We start from the raw sequence: 22,995 nt of genomic DNA, 5'->3' as shown, positions 1-22,995 counted from the left end.
TTTTTGTTTGTCCTATATGTAGTAGGGTTATATGTGACTGCCAAATTATTCATTCTGAGAGAATTCAATGATAATTCAATGAACCATGTGTCAGTTTGGTCAAGTAATAACCTGAAAAGCTAAATTATAAATGAACTATGTGAAGAGAGTAAAAAGGGGTGCAAAGGGAAGAATGGAATTTTACCTGATTTACCCAATTGATAAGTGGACAGATAAGAAAAGTATGGTCAGCCCACTATAACTATAGATTCCACTAAAGATTAAAAATATTCTGAAAAAAATTTCATCTGTATTGAACATGTACAGATATTTTTCTTTGATATTATTACCTAAATGATATAGTATAATTACTTACATAGCATTTACATTGTATTGTATTATGAATTGTAAGTAATCTAGAGGTTATTTATCATGGACAGAAGGATGTGTATAAGTTACATACAAATACTACATTCTACATAGGAATTTAAATCCCTACAGATTTTGGTATCCACAGGGGTCTGGAAAATCAACCCCAAAGATACTGAGGAGCAACTGTATCCTCTCAAATATCATGTAGATGTATGAAAGTATTTCTTGAAAAGCATTTTCTAATTCACTTTTATGGGGAAATGGTTAAATTAGGCCACATGTCATATGTAACCTCATGAAATGCCATTCTTGACCAATGTATTTCTGTTACCTTATTTTGCTTTACTTGGAAATGAAGAAAAAAAAACTACATCCTTTATTATCATTATTAGTATTAATATTTATTATTATGTACCACTTTACTAGTAGAATATACATTTTCTTCACCACTTGCTTTATCACAGAATTTTAATAATTATGCCTATGATAGAATTGCTGAAACCAAGATAAAGGAGACTTAGGTCACTACAGCAAGGGTCATAACTTCATAAATGGAAGAGCCAAGATTTGAACTCAGGCAGTTTGACTACAAAATCTTAAATTCTTTAATACTACATTCCTTGGAGCCACAGAGAAGAGAATAGCCATTACTAATTCTATATACATTTTGTGTCATGTCCTTTTCCAGTACTTTATATATATTATTCTTATCTTCATAATGAACCTACAAAGTGGGTATTATAGATGAACAATTGAGGATCCAAAAAGTGGCTTACCCAGCTCAAATAGTAGACTTGAATCTAGGTCTCACCATCTCTCAGGAGAAAACTCCTGTCCTAAATATCCCTTGCTTCAAAATTCCCACTCACTGGCATTATGAGTTTAATAATTTACAAAACGTATCCTTATCAAAATATTAGAAACTCAGATGAAGAAAGACATAAGAAAACGGAATGTTTCTGAATAGTATATTTTATTTACATAATAAAAATGTATTCTTTTATTTTAGGAGAGACATAATAATTTTCAGTCTTATTATAATGACAAATTTTTTTCCAGTTCTTAACAAAAAGAAAATCTTTTTGAAAAAAACTCTTGACTGTAGAAAATAGAATACTTTTTGAGTACAAAAAACAAATGGAAATAGTATGTTATCAGAAACCTAGAAGTACTTTTTTCCTAAAATATTTTTTATTAAATTAGCATGATACAGTGTAGCATCTAATCAGGATATGAGAAGAAACATTATCAGAGAAATTGTGTTTTTATGCTGATAACAAGTATCATTTGTGACCTTAATATTGCTATATATGTATTTTAGCTAGTGCTTATTTTCAGTTGGACTTCTCAGAAACATTTATGTGGTTACAAGGTTTTTCAAATCTTAAAAAGTATCAAAGTAATTCAATTATATAATTTAAAGTTCAAATCAAACAATAAAACATATGAACAAAAACTAGAATCCCTTGCCTTTAACTGTTTCTGCGACCCTCTGCCCAAAATCTTTTGGTTTTAATCTTCTTAATAGTATCTACATTTTTATTGAATTCCTATTATTGATGATGAACATTTGACATTTTTATACTAACCTATGCTCCTTTTTCCTCTCCTCCTATCATCTCAATATAATTCTATTAATGTTTTTGATTAAATTACTATTTATAATTTACCTTATTATGACCATGTACATATTTTTTGTCACTGAGCCCTGTATGTTTGTATTTTCTTTCCTGTACAGTATTGCAAGATGGCTCCTTGTTTTGCTCATATTGTGTTCTGTTATTATTAATAATTTTCTCAGATTCTACAAAAAAATTTCTAAAAATTCTTTGAAAAATATTTTCCCCCCAAAATGTACAACTCCAACAATTTGAATTTTTCCTTGGAGATTTTCCTTCTGGAGCTAAAATTCTCCTGTTCTACTGTGGACTATTAGTTCTGTACACTTTCTGTAGAGTTGATATTTCTTGCTCATGTAAGAACCACTTTCTTGGAACTCATATCTTCCTTTTTCACAATCTATTTCCTTATTTGGTTGTATTATATCCTCTAGTTGTAGCCTGTGAATATATATTTAGGTGGTTCAGATTTGCAATGATGCATTTCTGAGAATGTGTTTATTTCATCATTGTACTTAAGGGTAGTTAAGGTGAATACAAAATTTTAGGCTGTAAATACTTTATTCTCAGAACTTGAAAGGCTTTCATCTTTTAGCTTGCAGATCTGTTGTTAAGAAAACTTATGCTAATTCTTGATTCTTTGTGCATGACTTTTTAAAAGTCCTTTAAGATCATCTATTTATCTCTGATGTTTTGAAATTTCACAATAATGTGCTTTGTTACATACAATTTCTTTCAACTTATTGTATTGGTACTCAATAAGCCTTTTTAATGTGGAAAGTTAGCCTTCATTTTCTGGGAATTTTTCTGTTATTTTTTTTCTTTCTGACATATTTATTTTTTCTTTCTATAATTTGTTATATTTTGCATTTTGGAATCGAACTCCTTATTTTTTTTCACCTTACAATCGCATTTCTCATCTTTATGGTTCTATTTTACATGAGATTTTTATGATTTACTATTCTAATGATTTTCATTTTTTAATTTTTGCTATTTAAAATGTTTTAATAGCTAGATTACTCCTCTTCTTCTTTTTAAAAATTGTATCCTCTTTTTGTTTCTTTGATGCAATATCAATTCTTACCTCTCTAAGGATAAGAATCATACTTTTGAATTTTTCTTCTGTTACCTGAACTCTGTTCCTTCCAAACTTTTTGTTTGTTTTGATTTTTTTATGTTGCAGAAATTCTTTATAAGTCTGAAGTACCTCTGATATCATTTAAAAGCAAGATACTAAAAATAGGCTTGGAAACTATTTGCATGGGTAGACTTGTCACCAGAGATATTTCATATAGAGGATGACTGAGTAGGAACCTGGCTGACCATCTAGTTGAACCACAAATGTCTGAGGCTATAGAATTGCTTTAGAGAAGGATCCTCCAATGTCTTACTTATAGAATAAAATCCTAATTGCCACTTTTATTGGAGTGATATAAAAAAGTTCTTGTTTGGGGGACTGTCTCTCAATTTAGTATGTACATTTTAGCTGAATCCTTAATTCTCGTTATGATACTTCTCTTCCAAATTCTGCTATAATTGGTTAAATATTTCAATGTTTCTACATAATCAACTTTCAACCTCCTATTATGGTCTCAAAGTTTCTTTTTTTTTTCTTTTTGGTACCAGTGATCCAACCCAGGGGCACTTGACCACTGAGCTACATCCCCAACCCATTTTTATTTTGAGGCAGGATCTTTCTAAGTTTCTTAGGGTCTCACTAACTTGTAAGTTGCTAAGGCTATCTTTGAACTTGAGATTTTCCTGACTCAGCTCTGGAGTCATTGGGATCACAGGCATGCACCCGCCACCTGGCTCAAAGATTTTTTTTTTTTTTAAATTTTTATTTATTTTTATTGTTTAATTTTCGGCGGACACAACATCTTTGTTGGTATATGGTGCTGAGGATCGAACCCGGGATGCACGCATGCCAGGCGAGAGCGCTACCGCTTGAGCCACACCCCCAGCCCTCAAAGTTTTTTATACAAACTTCAGCCCCTACTTCCACCTACTCCCCAATATGAAATCCCTTGTCTCTCTCTGACTGAAAAGAAACAAACAGCTATGTGATTTGCTATGATTTTAGTTATTCCTTTAAATTTTAATTCAGAAGTATCTTATTAATAGATACAAATTTTATATTTGTCATATAACAAAGTTTTAGGCATAGCCTAGTGAATAAATGCTCATATTTCAAGAAAAAAATAATTATATAAGGCTGAGTTTTCTGAGGATTTGACAGATACATATACCTTTTCTCATCTGATACAGCATACCTTCATTATTACTCTGACTATATTGGTGGGCTGGCTGCCAGTGAGATATTGGCATAGCTGCAACATCACTCCATGATGAATGACACTATGCAAAATGCATGACTAATTCTTACCATTCACAGTATTCTCAGATTCATGATCCCAAAGTGTGAAAACCACATGTGTAGGGATCTATGTGTAGAATACTTATCTCCAAGAAGAGAATTTCGTATACAAATTAATCCAAAATGTGTTTACTGTTAACAGAGAAGCAGCTCATTCTAGCTGCAGTAACTCCAAGTATTTTCTGCCAAAGATCTCTACTGGGCACTTAACCAAAAATTTTACACATAGCTTAAAGCTTCATTTCTCACAAATAAATTTGCATGTATCTCTTTATACAGAATAAATGTGCTATTTACATTAAGAAAACTTTAAAGAAACAATTGTCACTTTTAACATACCCAGTGTGCAAGTTGCACTTAAGCATGCGTATTCAGGAGCCAGAAACCTGGGTTAAGGTCCAGGTTCCACTACTTAGTACCTATGTGACCTTTAGCAAATTCCTGAGATACCCTGAGCCTCACTTTCAACAATTTGAAAGTGAAGATAATACCAATGCTTACTACAAATGTCTGTTGGGTGGACAAAATGAGATAACCATGTAAAGTGTTTAACACAGTGCCTATTACATAAAGAGAGTATAATACATTTTAGTAAAAGAAAAGAGAATATTCCAGAGCCTTTTCTTTTTCCATATCCTCATAATGTTGACAAAAGTAAAATAAAGCAAAACAGTTGATTTTCAACAATTTCCTTTAGTTCCTTAACTCAGTGAACTGCAGCCAGAAAGCCTTCATTCGAGTCTTGATTTTGACACAGACCATTTGGCTGAGATTATACAAAATGAACAGGAGGAAATTATCTAGTTAATCTGGTCAGTTTGGGTAAAATAGCAGGGAAAAGGAAACTAAGTTGAGGTCTATCTAACATTTATTTTTATACACTTTGGTGATTTTGTTCCCTACAAACTAGAAAGAATATAACTTTGGGACCTTGACTAATGAAGACATGAAAATTTAAAAGAGTAAGAATTCACCGAAATTAAGTATTGTGTTAGCTTTTTGTTGCTGTGACAAATACCTGAGAATAACAATTTAAAGGAGAAAAGATTGATTTTTGTCTCATGGTTTCATCCTTTGTTCCCTTCCTCCACTTTATCCTCTCCCCCTCCCATTTCCCTTTCTTCCTTTTTCTTTGGTTCTCACTTTTGATAAGCATATCAGTGCTGCTTAGTATATAAGTTTTGAATGAAAGACAACTAAGTTTGGTTGTCTATGTCACTCTTCTAAATGTGTCAGCTTTAGAAGACTGATTTTATTAGCATACCAAGAAAGGATTCATTTCTCATTAGTGTATAACAAAACAACAACAAACAAAAATTATACTGAAGGCTTCAAAAAGTACCACTTAGCAGGGTGTGGTGGCATGCACCTGTGGTCTCAGCAACTTGGAAATCTGAGGCAAGAGGTTTGCTGGAGCCTAGGAGTTAAGAAGCCAGCATGAGCAACACAGCAAGACCCTGTCTCTACAATAAATAAATAAATAAATAAATAAATAAATAAATAAATAAATAAATAAATAAAAATTAAAAAAAAAAGAAACAGTACTTGGTCAGTATTGTAGGGTAAGTAATGCTTTGCATGGAGGGATACTTTTAGCAGGACTCTTGAAGAAATGGGGTAAAAATTTTGATTCACTTTGATATGGCAAAAAATTCCAGGAAGAATAAAAACCAAACAGAATTCATATCTCTGAAGAGAAAAATAAGTAAGTGGTAGTGTAAAGGTAGAGGCAGTTCCCAAAATCACCCTTAGTTCTGACACCAACTTCAAATTCTGGGGTTTCTAGGAAAACCCTCAGTTTCAAAAACTTTATTAAGACTCAGAAAACTCACTTAAATCCATTATATTCACAGTTATGGGTTATTGTAACAAAAGGGTATGGATTAAAATTTGTCCAGGAAATGAACTTCAGTGTTTAGAGGATCCCAAACATAGTGCACACAGTATGAGTTATAAATGAGTTTAGCTGGTTTTAAAAAGAATAAGAAAAGACTAGTTTGGAGTAAAGTAAGGTGAGATGAAATGATAGTAGATCAAACCAGAGAGATAAGAAAGGGATAGATGATGTAGGTTTAATATACCATGTAAAGCCACTGGAGGATTTTGATCAGGGAGTGGCAATATCTAATTTTTATTACAAAAAGATTATTCTGGATGCTTATGTGGTTGTGAGGCTTTTCACTGACAGAAGTCTGAAGTAAGAAAAATGAGGTTGGGGAAAATATATTGAGTTAGAAGTGCTTTGGAGACATATGATCCCTATGGGTAAATTCAATAGGTAATTGGATATGCAACTCCAGGAGAGAGGTTTGTGAGTCAGCATATGTGGTTGTTGAAGCTATGGTTTGGATGAAGTCATAAGGTCTTGTGTTTACAGTAAAAAGAGCAAGGCGTTGTCTTGGTGACACCAGAACTTATTCTACATTTAAGAAGCAAATAGAGAAAAGAGATACAGTCAGTTCTGCTGTTGGGTGACACATGCACTGCTAAAAGTCACCAGATTGAGATTCACTCTTAGAGACTACCTGCATTCAAATTCTGTCTCAGTGCTTCCTATTTGGGTGACTTTGGGCAAATAATTTAGTTTTCTGACTTTTCATAACAGTCAGACAATGGCATCTGCCTCATAGGGTTGTTGTAAGAATTATGTGATTTTCTACAGTAAAGTTCTTAAAATAGTTGTTGGTACATGAAAGAACCTAATAAACACTGCCATTATTCTTATTCTTTAAAAAATGTAAAGCACATAATACAGCGTCTGGTTGCGAATTAATATTTAAATGGCTACTGATTTCTTAAGTGACATGAACTGGATTGATTTTTGGGTAGGGTCAACATGAAAGAAATAATTTATTGTAGACTATTTATTTACTAATGTATATGTTGATACCCAATATCTAAATTTAACTCCAAATTGTAATTTAGGCCAGGACTAAATTAAATGTTAAAATGTTTGTCCTCTGGGTAGATGTTTCCTTCTTTTATTTTTCTCCTTCCTTTTCTTTCCTCTTCTTCCTTCTTTCCTTCCATCTTCCTTTTCTCCTCAACCCTCCTCATATATACCTTCTAAGAGTTCTCTATTTTCTCTCAACATCTGTTCAAAACATTTGTTAAGTGTATTCACACCCAGGTGTAAATACTTATGACAACTCACTTTCACCTCAAGTACAAACTCTAGCTGCATTCAAACTCTAGTACATAAAGAGTAATCTCCAATGTGATATTTCTGTGGGGACAATGTAATACTACCATGATTAATTAGTGAGGTTTGTCCAAAGGAGATGTGGAATTGTATGGGGAAATACAATGATTGTCAGGCGGTAGAATAGTCAGAGTACAACCTTAGAAATAAGAATGATGGGGCACAAATATAGCTCTACAATTTATCAGCTGTGTGATGTTGATCAAGTTATTTAAATTTTCTGTGATTCAGATTCTCCATCTATGAAAGAGGCATAGAATTTAAGTATAAACCATGAGAATTTGTCTTCCCACTTTCTTTCCCATATATTATACATAGAAACAAAGGTAAATGAACTAATAAACAAACTTAAAATTTTATATTGAGCAAAACTGTGGTATTAATATAATCTGCAAACTCCCAAAACTATGCCAAGAAAACCAGATGCCACATACAATCAATAGGAAAAAAATCAAACTTCTTGAGGATGAGAAGCAAAGATTAACATAATTAATGTTTAATCCTTAAAAACAAGAAGTGCTATAGGATCTGAGGGGGACAGAAGCTGCCCAAGGGACAGTAAGTACAAGAAAGCACAGATAACAATTAAGTGGCTAAGTGGGAACAAACCTCAGAGGTAAAGGATTTGTTCTGAAGCATGCACCCAAGGGGACTGGATACAGAGGGAAGAGAATGAGAGGTTGTAGGCAGAACTGGCTATTGAAGTCCTCCTGAACTGCCTAGAGTTCAGAGAAAAAGTGGGGCTTTCGTTTTAATTTTAAAAGGAAACTCTGATAATAGTGTAGCAGTTTTGAGATTTGGAAGGCCTGGACTACTTCTCACAGCATCCTTCTATAAATTGCTGGGCTCGGAAATAATGGTAATAATAAGAAGCTGACATAGCATAAATAGAAAGATATAACAAGCAAAAATGTAGGAAAAAGCAGCAAAACCAAGAATATACACAAAATATATTGCTATTAGATAAAAATTCTGAACAAATACTTTTAAAACAAAGAAACTCCTGATCACCTATATGAAAGAGGATGATAAAGCAGAAACATGAGAACTCAGGGAAAAGTAAGAGATGACAAGACATTTGCAAAGATATAAACTGTGAACTTAGAGAATTCAGAAGTCACACGAAAAGAGTCTTATATATTGAGGTAAAATTAGATATTACAGGAGAAGCAATAAAGATAGAAATAAGAAAAATAAATGGATCTGAAGATAAAAATATATTAAAAATAATTATAAAGAAATTATTCATATAGAAGACAGTATGACTCAACATACTCATAATAGGATTTATGAAGAAGATAACCAAGACTATGAAATTTTCAAATTCATGAAAAACTTGCTGAAGTTAAAAAATGTTTTGAAGCTATACAATGAATAGGATTTTTATGCACCTAGAAACAGGTATCCAGAATGACCAATAAGATGCCATATTCTAATAAAATAACTGGTTTTCAAAGATAAAGAACAAATCTTTAGGCTAACTGATTTAGCTGGTAAGTAATTTAGATGTTATATTAAGTAACCATAAAATGGAAAACAATTAAAATTTTGTGTGAATTCTTATAATTCAAGAAATCAAGGGGTATTTTCATGATTAAATGGAGTCCCTTTATGCCACCATAACTCTGGAGGTGCATATAGTTCTAAACTGCTATTGGGAATGTTTTGATGAAAAGTTTGAGACACATTATCATGCAATATTTTAGATCAAATATTCTTTAATATTGTTGTAAAATTACAACTATTTTATGAATAAAATGATGGTTGTTCTAAATCTAAAACAGAACATTTGAGTTTTATGAATATCTCTGAGAAATTTTAATTGTATTGCTAGATTGTGCATAAATGATATCCAATAATTATTTAATTATTGTACACAATTATCAGACTTGAGACTGAGATTCTCCATTATGTTTGTTCTTTGTAATGAACATAAATGAACATAAATTGTCAGATGTCTGCTAATTTCCTGCAAAAGGAAAATTAAGGTGATATCAGATATTCCTGGATAATCTTCAAAAACTTCTTTTTTTCACTAAGCACACTTGTTTAACATTTCTGGCTAGAGATTTTATATACATATTACATATGTACTATATACTATATGTGTATATATACACACACATATATACATATACATATATACACACATATATGTACATGCACATATATGTTCATTGGAGAACACACACACACATACACACATACAAAGATACAGATGGTGACTTATAACCCAAATAATAATAAATATCATACAATTGACTAAGCTATTCTGTATTTTTAAGAGAGGATTCATCATCCTTTGTGAATAGCATTTAATTTTGTGACTCTGAAGGTGAATATGAAATCTGTTCAAGTTGTGGTGGGGCGAACTCATTCATTCAGAAATTTTAAAACTATTTTCAAGGTAGGTACTATAGAGATGCAATAATGAACCAATTAGAACCCATCTTCCAGAATCTTATAATGAGTAAGGGATACAAGTAGTATACTATTGGTAATACTACAATGAAAAATAAATTTTAAATAATCATAATTATATCAGATACATATTATATAAATGCATATTATAAAATAAATGTTGAAAAGGAGTCTATCAATTGTATAAAAATGCAGAAAAGGATTGACAAAAAAAGGGAAATAGAGAAATTTAAATTTTTCAGAAAAAGTATGGTGTTTACCAACAATAAAAAACACTTAAATTTTCTTGTACAGGCATTACCCAAGGATTGTGATGACCAAAGTACTTTAAATGCAGTACACACTTAAGAGCCTAAGCATAGAGAGTTTCTATGTGATTTGTAAATTCCTAGAAGTTTAGTAGGGAAAATAGAGTGTAATGGATTATGTGAACTTAATTTAGAAAATATCTTCCAAATCACAAATTTTTTTTAAGTGTGATCCCAGTTTCTCCTTAATATAGATGTCATTAAATTTTAAGCTATGAACTGAAGTGAATAACATCTGGGAATCTTTGAACATGGGTATCCATTGGAGTAATATATAAGAATTCTAGCCAAATGGAAAAAATGAGAGACTAACCTAATTTTTAAATTTGGGGTTAAGAAATATTGATGTGTGGGGGATGGGGTTGTAGCTCAGTAGTAGAGTGTTTGTTTAGCACTTGTGAGGCTCTGGGTTTGATCCCCAGTACCACATAAAAATAAATAAATAAAATAAAGATATTGTGTCCATCTACAACTAAAAGAAAAAACAAATATTGATGTGTGGATGTATGTGTGCATACACACAAACTTTATTCAAAATAATTAAATATAACACCTTATTCTCCCTCTCCCTGTCTCATTACCCAGAAACTAGTTATTGATAGAGCATGCTTATTTTAGAAATTACTGTTGATACAAGGAAGATTTCCTTATACTCAAATATTTATATGAACACATGAATGCATAAGAGTAAGATTCTTTCTCTCTTTCTCTCTCTCTCTCTTTCTTTAATTTCCAGGCATAGATATTCTTCATCAACTAGGCCTTGGAGGCAAAGATGTAAGACACTCATCATCAATGACTGCTGTACCATCATCATCTACACCATTACCTCAGGGGGTCCATTTAATAGAATCAGGTGTCATTTTTAAAAATGATGCTTATATTGAGTCACCTCTCATGAAAATTTTACCAGAAAACTTAGGACAGCCATTTACAATATTAATTGGGTTACAGTCACATAAAGTGAATAATGCATTTCTCTTCAGCATTAGAAATAAAAATAGACTGCAATTAGGAGTACAATTACTACCAAAAAAATTAATAGTGTATATTGGAGGAAAGCAGTCTGTATTTTTCAACTACAGTGTTCATGATGAGCTATGGCACTCATTTGCCATTACTATCAGAAACCGAGTTGTCTCAATGTTTGTTGAATGTGGAAAGAAATATTTTAGCACAGAGACTATTTCAGAAGTTCAGACTTTTGATTCTAATAGTGTGTTTACCTTAGGAAGTATGAATAATAACTCTGTACATTTTGAAGGAATAATATGTCAGTTGGATATTATTCCTTCTGTAGAAGTATCTGCAGACTACTGTAGATATGTGAAACAGCAGTGTCGCCATGTGGACAAATACCAAACTAAAACAAGCCTTCCTCATACAACTATCACACCTACTAAGAGACTGGAACACACTCCCTTGCCCGAAGGATCTGATGAAAAAATGCTGTTAGAGAAAACATTTTATGAAGGCAGAAGCATTACAAATGCCATAAATAATGATTCTGCAACAGTGCATAAAAGACCAGAACACCAGGTATCAAAAGCTCAGTTAACTTCTCTTCATTCAGCAAATGTCTCTGCTATGGATCTCACAAACTATGGGATTCAAGCCAAAGAAACCATCCCGGAGGAACATATTCAAACAAATTTAAGCCTGTCAATGACCCATCATGGCCTCAGTGAGACAAGAATGAATACCAAGGAGAAATTTAGTTATCTGCCAAAAGTATCTGAAAATATAACACAACATGAGGATGATACCATAACTGGTATGTCACTGTTTAAGAAGATGTCATCTATTCTTCCACATAAAAGACAAGATATAAATGCTAATCTCAAGAAGGCGATCACAGCAAATCTACACACTAATGAACTCATGGAAATGGAACAGATTTTAAACACAACTTTATACAGAGTGACAGAAAAGCCATCTGTGGATAATCACCTTGATCTAAGGAAGGAAGGTGAATTTTATCCTGATGCTACTTATCCCATCGAAAATAGCTATGAAACTGAGCTTTATGATTATTATTATTATGAGGATCTTAATACAATGCTTGAAATGAAGTATCTAAGAGGGCCAAAAGGGGACACTGGACCTCCCGTAAGTTGTTGTTTTTTAATATGTCTTAATGCACTAACTTATCATACATTTCAAGAGAGTTCTCTGGACCGTACAATACAGAACAGATTAGATTTGTCACAGAAATGTGTCCTGGCATAATGGTTGTTATAACCATTTATGGAAATACAACCCTGGTTCAAATATTGTACCATTTTTTAAAAAAATTGGCAGATTGAAAAGGTTACCTCATTCTGGGTAAAGTGATGAGCAACCTATGTTTTTCTTGTTCAGCTGAAATCCAACCAGGAATTTAACTGCTAAATATAGACTGGCATTCTTTATATATATATGTGTGTATATAAAAAGCATAGGTTAAACACACTGTGTCATGTTAAAAGAGGGATATATATATAAAAGCTGTGATAAAGAAAAATATACTAAATGCACAAAGTAAATATTCTTTCAAGCAAAATATCATCAAATGGATTAACAGAGTATAAAATTTATTTTAATTTTGTACATTTCATTCCCCATCCATGAACAAACATAACACATGAATCCTGTTCATATGTATAATTAGGAAGCACTAATTGAAATAATAATAGATGGAAGATCAGTAAAGTAGAATAAGCAGATCAGTGGGAACAAGGAATGAAGGGAAAGAGAAGGTATTAGGGAACAAGATTGATGAAATTATGTGTTGCACGTTTACCAATATGACACAATGAACCCCACTATTATGTATAATTATAATGCACCAATAAAAAATTATTTTAGATAGAGATTATTTCATAGTCAGTCATTGGGAAAACAAATTCTGACATTATCATTCTAAATCAAATATTTTCATTTCCATGAACAGTAACATATTTCATTGTCTTTAATGATACAGTCAATATACAGTAAGGGATTAAAAACTTTCAACAACCTCACACAAAGACAGCCTACTTTTGAGAAAAAGAATCAGCCTATTAAATGAAGAAAAAATTCAGATAAGCTGCTTTTATAATAATTTATATGCAATACTTGAGATAATAGACTGAATTTTCAGCTAGGAATTCCTTTTATTGTGCAGGTATAATTAGAGATCAACATTTGAAAATGTCTAGAGTCATCTGAAACAATTTAAAATCAATATTGCAAACTATTGTTGTGTTTTGTATTAGTATACCTTAAGTAATTTACCTATAATCTTTAGAAATTACTTTTCTTCAAATTGTGAGTATACTAAAATATATCTTAAAGCATTTCTTTATTTAATAAAAATAGAATTGAGTCATTAGTTTAGTTCCAGAAACCACAGAATGGGATAACAAGACACCACTTTTTTAGCTTGTGTTTCCTTTATGGTTATTACTTGAAGCAATTGTATAGATATTGAGCAACTCTGAGTGAATGGTTAGAGGTTAAAATAAAACATGATAATAAACTCTTTCAACTATTATAGTTAATTTTCAACATATTAACAATAAAATCAAATCATTGGGCAGGACATATTAAACAGTTACAGAAGCCATTTACTTTCCTGAGAAAAGTCAGTATGATGAAATGGATATTAATCTCTTATGTAAATTCCGTAATAGGCATTCAGCTTTGGTAGCAATAATATATTCTGCAGATGTTTACTTACTTTCTGCTCTTTGCAAGACAGGAACACAAAGAGTATATAAAACAGTCATTGCTTAGAAGCTATTATATTTCAATAAAGGGGATAAAGGAAGGGCATTTATAACTGTCTTGTGTCCTCAAGTACGATAAATGTTAATGATAGATATAAACTAAGTGTATGAGGTAGAGATGTTCAAAGGTAAGAAAAATAATATTTTTTGAAGGGCTTTCTATGAATAATCACTCAAAGCTAAGCTGTTCAGGATAGGTTCTTATGTACAAAGATAATTATGACCTAGGCTCAAAGAACAAATAAGATTTTGACAGATGATAGGACTAGGCATGTTTTTTACATGCGAAAAACAGCATAGTAGCTATCATTTGTTGATTTTCTTGTGTAAAATGCTCTACCATGCGACTTATATACCTTGTTTCAAGAGTTTTGTAAGGTTATTATTATTATCCTATATCAGGTGAAGTCCAGAGAAGTTAATTTTCTTGCCCACAACAACACTGTTGGTAAATGATAGATGTAGGATTTGAACCAGATTTTCTACCTCTATCACCCAAACTCTTTTATCTTAGGTTGAATAATGCTAGACAAACAAAGACCTAAGCAATGTAGTGTCAGATTGAAGAGAATCTTGTCAAACTGATTGTTCTACGTTTTATCCTCAGTATGGCATTTTGTAGGCTCGTAAGCATGAGTATTGCTCTTTTAAGTCAGTGTGTTAGCAGTGCTCAGATCAGACAAGATATTTTTATTACTTAGTGTAATATGACTAGGACATTATTTAGATTGGCAGAAGTGAAAATGCAAGGGAAAGGTGGGATTCCAGAGATATTTTGAAGGGTAATTTGGTAGAACTAGGAGATTACTTGGCACAAGGGAGCAAGTAAAAATGAAAAGAATCAAAGATGAGTATCTTATTTTAAGCTATCGATTGAGAGAATGATGAAGCCATTCCTAAAAACAGTAATTAAGAGAGAAAATCAATTTTGGCAGAATAAGTGAAAACACAAAAGAAACTTCACTAGTGCCATCAGTTGGAAAAGTTCAAAGAGTTGAAGTGAAGAGAGGTCAAAGCTGGGAATATAAATTTGGGAGTCTTCCCATCAATAAGATCACAGTTGAAACTATAGGTTGGATATTTTCAAAGAAAGGAGGTTGACACAGAGTCAAGACCCAAATTATGGGGAAAGATTTCTTTTTGGTTATAGAAGAAAAGAGCATAAATTTGATAGAATAGTCAGAAACATGGGAGAGAAGAGTAGTGTACTTAACACAGAAGCTAAAGAAGAGCTTTGAGAAGAAATTGATCAGTGTTGCCAAAAGCTACAGAAAAGTCAAAGGGCAGGACATTGACTTCTCTGTAATAAAAACAATATTAGGAAATCCCTTGGCTCTTCTGATGGAAGACTCATGCTGAACTTTGAGAATCCAGCTTCAGCCTAGTGTAAAGGAATAGATAAATTTTAAAGAACTAATGAGAGATTGAATTGTGATAAAATTATGAATTTGTTTTCCTACTATTTCTTGAAGTGGATCTTACCTTGAAAAGCTGGAGGCCAGGCTGATTTCTCTCACCTCTAGGTGTCAATTTTTTTCTACCCATTTTCCCATGCAGTTTTTTTCATTATATCTTTATAATTTTAATCTTTCTTTTTAGTTCAAACATACTGATTATATATATTTATGGGGTACAGTGGGATACTTCACATATATACATACCCTTATCATTTCTTTGTGTTTAGAAACTTCGAGCTCCTCTTTTCCAGTTCTTCATAAAATATTTAATAGGTTGTTATAAACTAGTCACCCTACTGTGTACTGTAGAACACAAGAACTTATTATTTTTAAGTGTATTTTGTTACTTATTATCCTTCTCCCTCATCTACCCTCCCCACCATCCCTCTCAGCATCTAGTAATCATTGTTCTACTCTCTTCTTTGATTTGTTTTGTTTTGGTACTTGGGACTGAACCCAGGGTTGCTTTACCATTGAGCTATATCATTAGTCTTTTTTATTACTTGAGATAGAGTGTCACTAAGTTTCTGAGAATTGCCTCACACATACAATCCTCCTGTCTGGGAGCCTCTTAAGTTGCTAGAATTACAAGCATGAGCCACTATACCCAGCTTTTATTCTCTTCTTTGAGACCAATGTTTTTGACTTCTGTATATGATTAAGAATATATAGTATTTTACTGTGTCTGGCTTATTTCATTTAACATATGTCCTATAGTTACATCCTTGTTACTGCAAATGACAGGATTTCATTCTTTTTATGGCTGCATGATACACATCTTCCATATATTCTTTATCCATTCATCTGCTAATGGACACCTTGGTTGATTCCATATTTTGGTTAATGTGAATAGTGCTACAACAAGCATGAGAGTGCAGGCATCTTTTTGGTGTACTGATTTCATTACCTTTGTAAATGTAGTAGCATGATAACTGGATCATATTATAGATCTATTTTTAGTTTTGTGAAGACTCTCCGTACTGTTCTCCATAATTGCTGTAGTAATTTACATTATAATAGGAGTTTATGAGTTTCCCTTTTTCTACATCCTCACCAGCATTTGTAATTTTTTGCTTTTTTTGATACAACTAGGATGAGATTATATCTCATTGTAGTTATGATTCCCATTTCCCTGATGATTACTGAGATTGAGCATTCTTTATATACTTGTTGGATGTTTATATATCTTTTTTTGTTTGTTACTGGGGATTTAACCCAGAGGTGCTCTACCACTGAGCTTCATCTCCACACCTTTTTTATTTTGACACAGGGTCTCACTAATTTGCTGAGGCTGGACTTGAACTTATGATTCTGCTGTCTCAGTCTCCCAAACTGCTGGGATTTCAGGTGTGCACCACCGAGCCCCAGTGGATATCTTTTAAAAAGAAATATGTATTTAGATAATTTGCCCATCTTAAAGTCAGATTACATATTTTTATGTTGTACTTTTGAGCCCTTTATATATTCTGAGTATTAATCCTTTGTCAGATGAATAGCATATAAATATTACTGCCTTTCCATATATTCTCTCTTTACTCTGTTGATTGGTTCCTTTGCTGTGTTATGTACAAGGGTTTTAGTTTAATATAATCCCATCTATCTATTTTTGCTTTTGTTGCCTGTGCTTTTGAGATCTTATTTTTTAAAAAAATCATTGTCTATATTGATGTCTTAAAGTGTTTTCCTATATTTTTTTTCTAGGAATTTCCCAGCTCCAGTCCTACATTTAGGTGTTTGATTCATTTTTAGTTGATATTTGTATATGGTAAGAGGTAGGGGGTTATTTTGTTCTTCTGCATGTGTAAATCCACCTTTCCTAGTGCCATTTAATGGAGAGGCTATTCTTTCTCCCATGTATATTTGTGGTGCCTCTGTAAAAAATCATTGACTGAAGATTATTTCTGGATTCACTATTCTGTTCTATTGGTATATGCATTGATTTTTCTATCAGTACCATGCTGTCTTGGTTATTGCATTCCTGTAGTATGTATTGAGATGAGGTATCATGATGCTTCTAGCTTTGTTTTTTCCTCCAGACTGCTTTAGCTATAGTTTCATATGAATTGGGGTATTGTTTCTTTTTCTATTTATGTGAAAAATACCATTGGTATTTCAATGGGGATTATATTAAATATGCAATTTGCTTTAGGTAGTATAGAAATATTAATTCTTCCATCCTTAAGTGTGGGAGGTTTTTCCACATTAAAATAAAACAATTTTTATTAGTACATTTTAGTTTTACATTATGTCACTTTGACATATGCATTCATGCATGGAAAATAATTTGCTCCATTTTAATCTCCAGTATTTCCACTTTCTTTCCTCTTCTCCCTCCCACTGTTCCACTTCCTCTATTCTACTTGTCTGCCTTCTATTTATTGTTTTTTAAACTGATGTTTTTTAGGTAGAGTTCACTGTGATACATTCTTATATGTACATAGCATAATTTGGTCAATTTCATTCTGCCATTCTTCCCTTTTCCTGTCCTTCCTTTTTCTCCCTCAATCCCTTTCTTCTACTCCACTGATCTCTCTTCTGTTTTCAGGGGTACACCACCATTCTTTCCCCTACCTTATTTCACTCTAGTGTCCATATCTGAGAGAAAAATTGATCTTTAATTTTTTGGGTCTGGTTTATTTCACTTGGCATAATGTTTTACAGTTCCATCAATTTACCAAAAAATGTCAGAATTTCATTCTCCTTTACAGTTGAGTAAAACTACACTGTGCATACATATATCGTATTTTCTTTATCCATTAATCTGTTGAAGGGCACCTAAGTTGGTTCCCTAGCTTGGCTTTTTGAATTGTGTTGCTATTAATGTTGATGTGTCTGTATCACTATAGTATGTTGAATTTAATTCTTTTGAATAAATATCAAGGAGTGGGATACCTGGGTCATATGGTGGTTCCATTCCTAGTCTTTTGAGGAGTGTTCATACTGTTTTCCAAGGTAGTTATACAAGTTCAGTCCTACCAACAGTGTCTGAGTGTACTTTTTCCCCATTTCCCTGATGGCATTTTCTCCTCCTCCTTTTTAAAGAAATTATTATTGTTATTTTTATTATTTTGTTTTGGTACCAGGAATTGAACTCATGGGTGTTCAACCCCTGAGCAACATCCCTGGCCCTTTTTATATTTTTGTTTTGAGACAGGGTCTCCCTAAATTGCTTAGGGCTTTGCTAATTTGCTGAAGCTGGCTTTGAACTTGCTATTCTCCTGCGTGAGCCTTCTAAGAGTCACTGGAATTACAGGCATGAACCACTGTGCCCAGCTATTTTTTGATGCTTGCCATTTTAACCAGAAATCTCAGTGTAGTTTTGATTTGCATTCAAATGAAATCAAATTTGTACCTAGGGGTGTTTAACATTTTTCCATATATTTGTTAGCCATCTGTATTTCTTCTTTTGAGAAGTATCTCTTTAGTTAATTTGCCCATTTATTGATTGGGTCTTTTTTTTTAAGCGTTAAGTTTTTTTTAGTTCTTTTTATGTTCTAGATTAATCCCCTGCAGGAAGAATAGCTGGCAACGATTTTCTCCAATTCTTTAGTCTTTCTCTTCATGTTCTTGTTACCTTTGCTGTGCAGAAACTTTATAATTTGATGCTGTCCCACTTATTTACCTTGGTTTTATTTCTTGAACTTTAAGAATTTTGTTAAGGAAGTAAGTGCCTGCACCAATATGTTAGGGGTGTTGAGCCTATGTTTTCTTCTATCAGTTGCAAACTTTCTAGTTTAATTCCTAGGTTTTTAGTCCACTTAAGAGTTGACTTTTGTGCAGGGTGAGAAAAGGGATCAAATTTCATTCTTCTACATATGGATATTCAGTTTTCCCAGAACCATTTTAAAATTTGTTATTGATATTCTATGATAATAGAATGCATTTTGACATATTATACATATATGGAGTATAACTTCCCATTCTCTAGTTGTACCTGATGTGGAATTACACATTGGTCATGTATTCATATATGCATATAGGAAAGTAATTTCCAATTCATTCTACTATCATTCCTATTCCCATTCCCCCTCCCTTCCTTTCATTCCCCTTTGTCTAATCCAAAGTACTTCTGTTCTTCCCTACCCACCCCACTATTGTAATTTATGCATCCACATATCAGAGAGAATATTTGCCTTGGTTTTTTGGGATTGGCTTATTTCACTTATGTTGATAGTCTCCAGTTCCATCTATATACTGGAGTTACATAAGTTCATTTTTCTTTATGGCTGAATAGTATTCATTGTGTATATATACCATATTTTTTTTTATCCCCATTCATCTGTTGAAGGGTACCTAGGCCGGTTCCATAGTTTAGCTCTTGTGAATCGAGCTGCTATAAACATTGATGTGGCTCTTTCACTGTAGTGTGCTGATTTTAAGTCTTTTGGGTATACAACCAAGAGTAAAATAACTGGGTCAAATAAATGGTGGTTCCATTCCAAGTTTTCTGAGGAATCTCCATACTGCTTTCCATAGTGGTTGCATCAATTTGCAGTCCTACCAGCAATGTATAAGTATACTTTTCCCCCACATCCTCACCAACATTTATTGTTGCTTGTATTCTTGATAATTGCCATTCTGACTGCAGTGAGATGAAATCTCAGTGTAGTTTTGATTTGCATTTCTCTGATTGCTAGAGATGTTGAACATTTTTTCATGTATTTGTTGACTGATTGTATTTCTTCTGAGAATCATCTATTCAGTTCCTTTGCCCATTGATTGATTGGGTTATTTGTGATTTTTTGGTGTTAAGTTTTTTGAGTTCTTTATATATCTTGGAGATTAATGCTCTGAGGTTCAGCACCATTTTTTTAAAGACTGTCTTTTCTCCAGTGTATGTTTTTAGCATCTTTGTCAAGCATCAGTGACTATATCTATGTCGGTTGTCTCTGTGTCTACTATTCTGTTCCATTGGTCTTCATATTTATTTTGATTTCCAGTACCGTGTTATTTTTCTTACTATAATTTTGTAGTATAATTTCAGATAATGTATTGTGAAACCTCCATCATTGCTCTTCTTGTTTGGTCTTTCCAATTTTTAGTGTCTTCTTCAATTTCTTTCATCAATATTTTTGTATTTTCATTATAGAGTTAATTTGCTTTCCATGTTAAATTTATTGCAAGCTATTTTTATAGCTTTTACTAATGGGACTGCTTTCTCTCATTTTCAGCAAGTTCATTACTGGGCTATAAAAATGCTCCTAATTTTTGTATGTTGATTTTGTATACTGTAACTTCACTGAATTCATTCTAATAGCCTTTTGATAAAGTCTTTAGGTTTTTCTCTTTGAAGAATCATGTCATATGAAAATATGGACAGTTTGGCTCCCTTCTCTCCTATTTGGATGCCTTTTATTTTTCTCTTTTGCCAAATTGCTCTGGTTACACACCATGTATTCATACTATGTTGAATAAGAGTGATGAAAATGAATTGTTCTTACTGACCTTAGAAGAAATACTTTCATCTTTATCTCATTCAATATAATTTTGGCCATCAGTTTGCCTTTTATAGGCTTTATTATGTGGAAGTGTGTTCTTTCTGTACCTAATATGTTATTAGTTTTTATCATGAAGGGATGCTGCGTTTTATTGCAAGCTTTTTCTGAATCTTTTGAGATGCCTGTATGGTTTTCATCCTTCATTCTGTTGATGTGACATATTACATTATATGTTGAATCATCCTTGTATCCTTGGGATAAGTCTCATTAATCATGGTGTATTTTGATATGTGATTGGATTCATTTTGTTAGTGCTTTGTTGACAATTTTTGCATTTATGTTCTTCAGGATGTTGGTCTGTGGTTTTGCTTTTTGTTCTTTCATTTTGATATTAGAATAATGCTGATCTCAGTTTAGAAGAGTTCTTTTTTCCCTTGAAATTACACATTAAATCTTGTTACTCATTATTGAGGTGTTTGTTTTTTGTCTTCGTGGTCCAATTTTGTTAGATTATGTGTGTCCACACATACATCAATACCTTCTAGGTTTTCCAATTTGTTTATGTGGGACTATCATAATAGTCCCTAATAATCCTTTGTATTTCTGTGGCATCAGTTATAATTTTTCCTATTGTTTCATTATCTTTGAGGTTGATTAAACCTATTAAGTTATGTATCTATTTTTTTCCTTGGACTTTTTTCATCTGAAAATTATTTTTATATTATATCCTCAAACACTTTTTCTATATTTGTCATGCAATTTGCATATTTGTGATTATATTTATTATCATCTGTATAATCATACCATCATTATTGCTCTTTTTCATTTCATTCTATGTGAATTCATTTAGACTATATCCATATTCCTTTACTGATTTTCAATTTTATTTAACCAGTTTTTGATATAATTTTCATCTACAATGGTTTGTCTTTTGCTCTTTCATAGCTTTCTTAAGTATGTCTGGTTCACTTTCATAATTATTTGTTCTTTTTATCCTTTTTTGAAGGTGAACTTTTAAAATATTTTGTAACTCATCTTTGAACTATCTTTTTGTAGAGGAATATCACATTGAAATTCTTTTAAAATATAATGAACTATATGATTGAATTCTTTCTGTTACATGAAATAATTTCTCTGCTGGTGAATAGTTTTCTTCTATTTTAAATTTATGTTCATATCCTTCTATTTCTCCCCTTCTCATAATATCTATGTGTATGTCCCACAGTGATCAATTTATGGTTATTACATTTTTTCAAATAAAGGTAACTATAATCTGGGTTGTTTCAGAATAGTACAGAGAGAGACCAAGGCAAGTAGAATAATACACAGAATCAAACAGATTTTACTGCCTTAAACACCACTGTACTGTATTTTTTATGTCTTCTTCTCAGGGCAAGTATCTTCTCATTTTCCATGTATCATTTGTTTTGTACCCTATGTACCACAGACTCTCTGAGAAGAGATATTATGATTTATGCTTTTCTTGTCTTTTACCACCTTTCAAGACCAGAAATCCCTTAGGTTGGATTTGGTTGTAGATCATAAAATTGATAGGTTCTTCTTCTTCAGTTATATCTTCCCTGGTCTTGATTCTTTGGAACTAAATCTTTACTGGATAATGAATTATTTCTCCCATGGCTTGCCCATTCCCTTAAATGTCATCATTATAATCAAAGGATTGTTGCAATGGATTTTTAATTCTGATAAACTTTTAGGACTATCTGTAGTCTGTACAAGGTATAGAGTCTGAGGAGGGTTTTTTTTTTTTTTTAAATAATCTTTCCACGTCGTTCATAATACAAAGTTTCTTAGTATTTGACAAATAATCCTTGTATTTTGTGGATCATGGTTGTGGTCCTTTCTGTTTCATTTGAGATGCTGTTTTCTTTCTTTGGTGCTTTTTATTTTCAGTTGATTTTGAGGAAAGGAGTATAGTTTGAAAAATGTTCATACTCTTCCATCATTTACCCAAATTCTCTAGTGATCTTTTAAAAACACAGTTAACATCACCTAATTTATCTACTTCAGTTTTCAGATGCAGAGAACTGAAGTATTTACAATGAACTAAAAACT

General features: G+C 32.3%; 1 protein-coding gene across 1 annotated transcript in view; it reads left to right on the top strand.

The window, feature by feature from the left end:
* The window catches only part of Col24a1 (collagen type XXIV alpha 1 chain), a 393,162-nt gene that overhangs the window by 8,962 nt on the left and 361,205 nt on the right, over positions 1-22,995 (top strand). The window contains exon 4 of the mRNA XM_046443140.2: positions 11,015-12,387. Within this exon, the coding sequence (XP_046299096.1) occupies positions 11,015-12,387 (1,373 nt within the window). The remainder of the gene's footprint in view (positions 1-11,014; positions 12,388-22,995) is intronic.

This window comes from Marmota monax, unplaced genomic scaffold (assembly GCF_021218885.2).
Source record: "Marmota monax isolate L192 unplaced genomic scaffold, Marmota_monax_Labrador192_F-V1.1 WCK01_AAM20220418_F8-fsc00046, whole genome shotgun sequence".
NCBI lineage: Eukaryota > Metazoa > Chordata > Mammalia > Rodentia > Sciuridae > Marmota > Marmota monax.
This window is presented reverse-complemented; position numbering and strand designations above follow the sequence as displayed.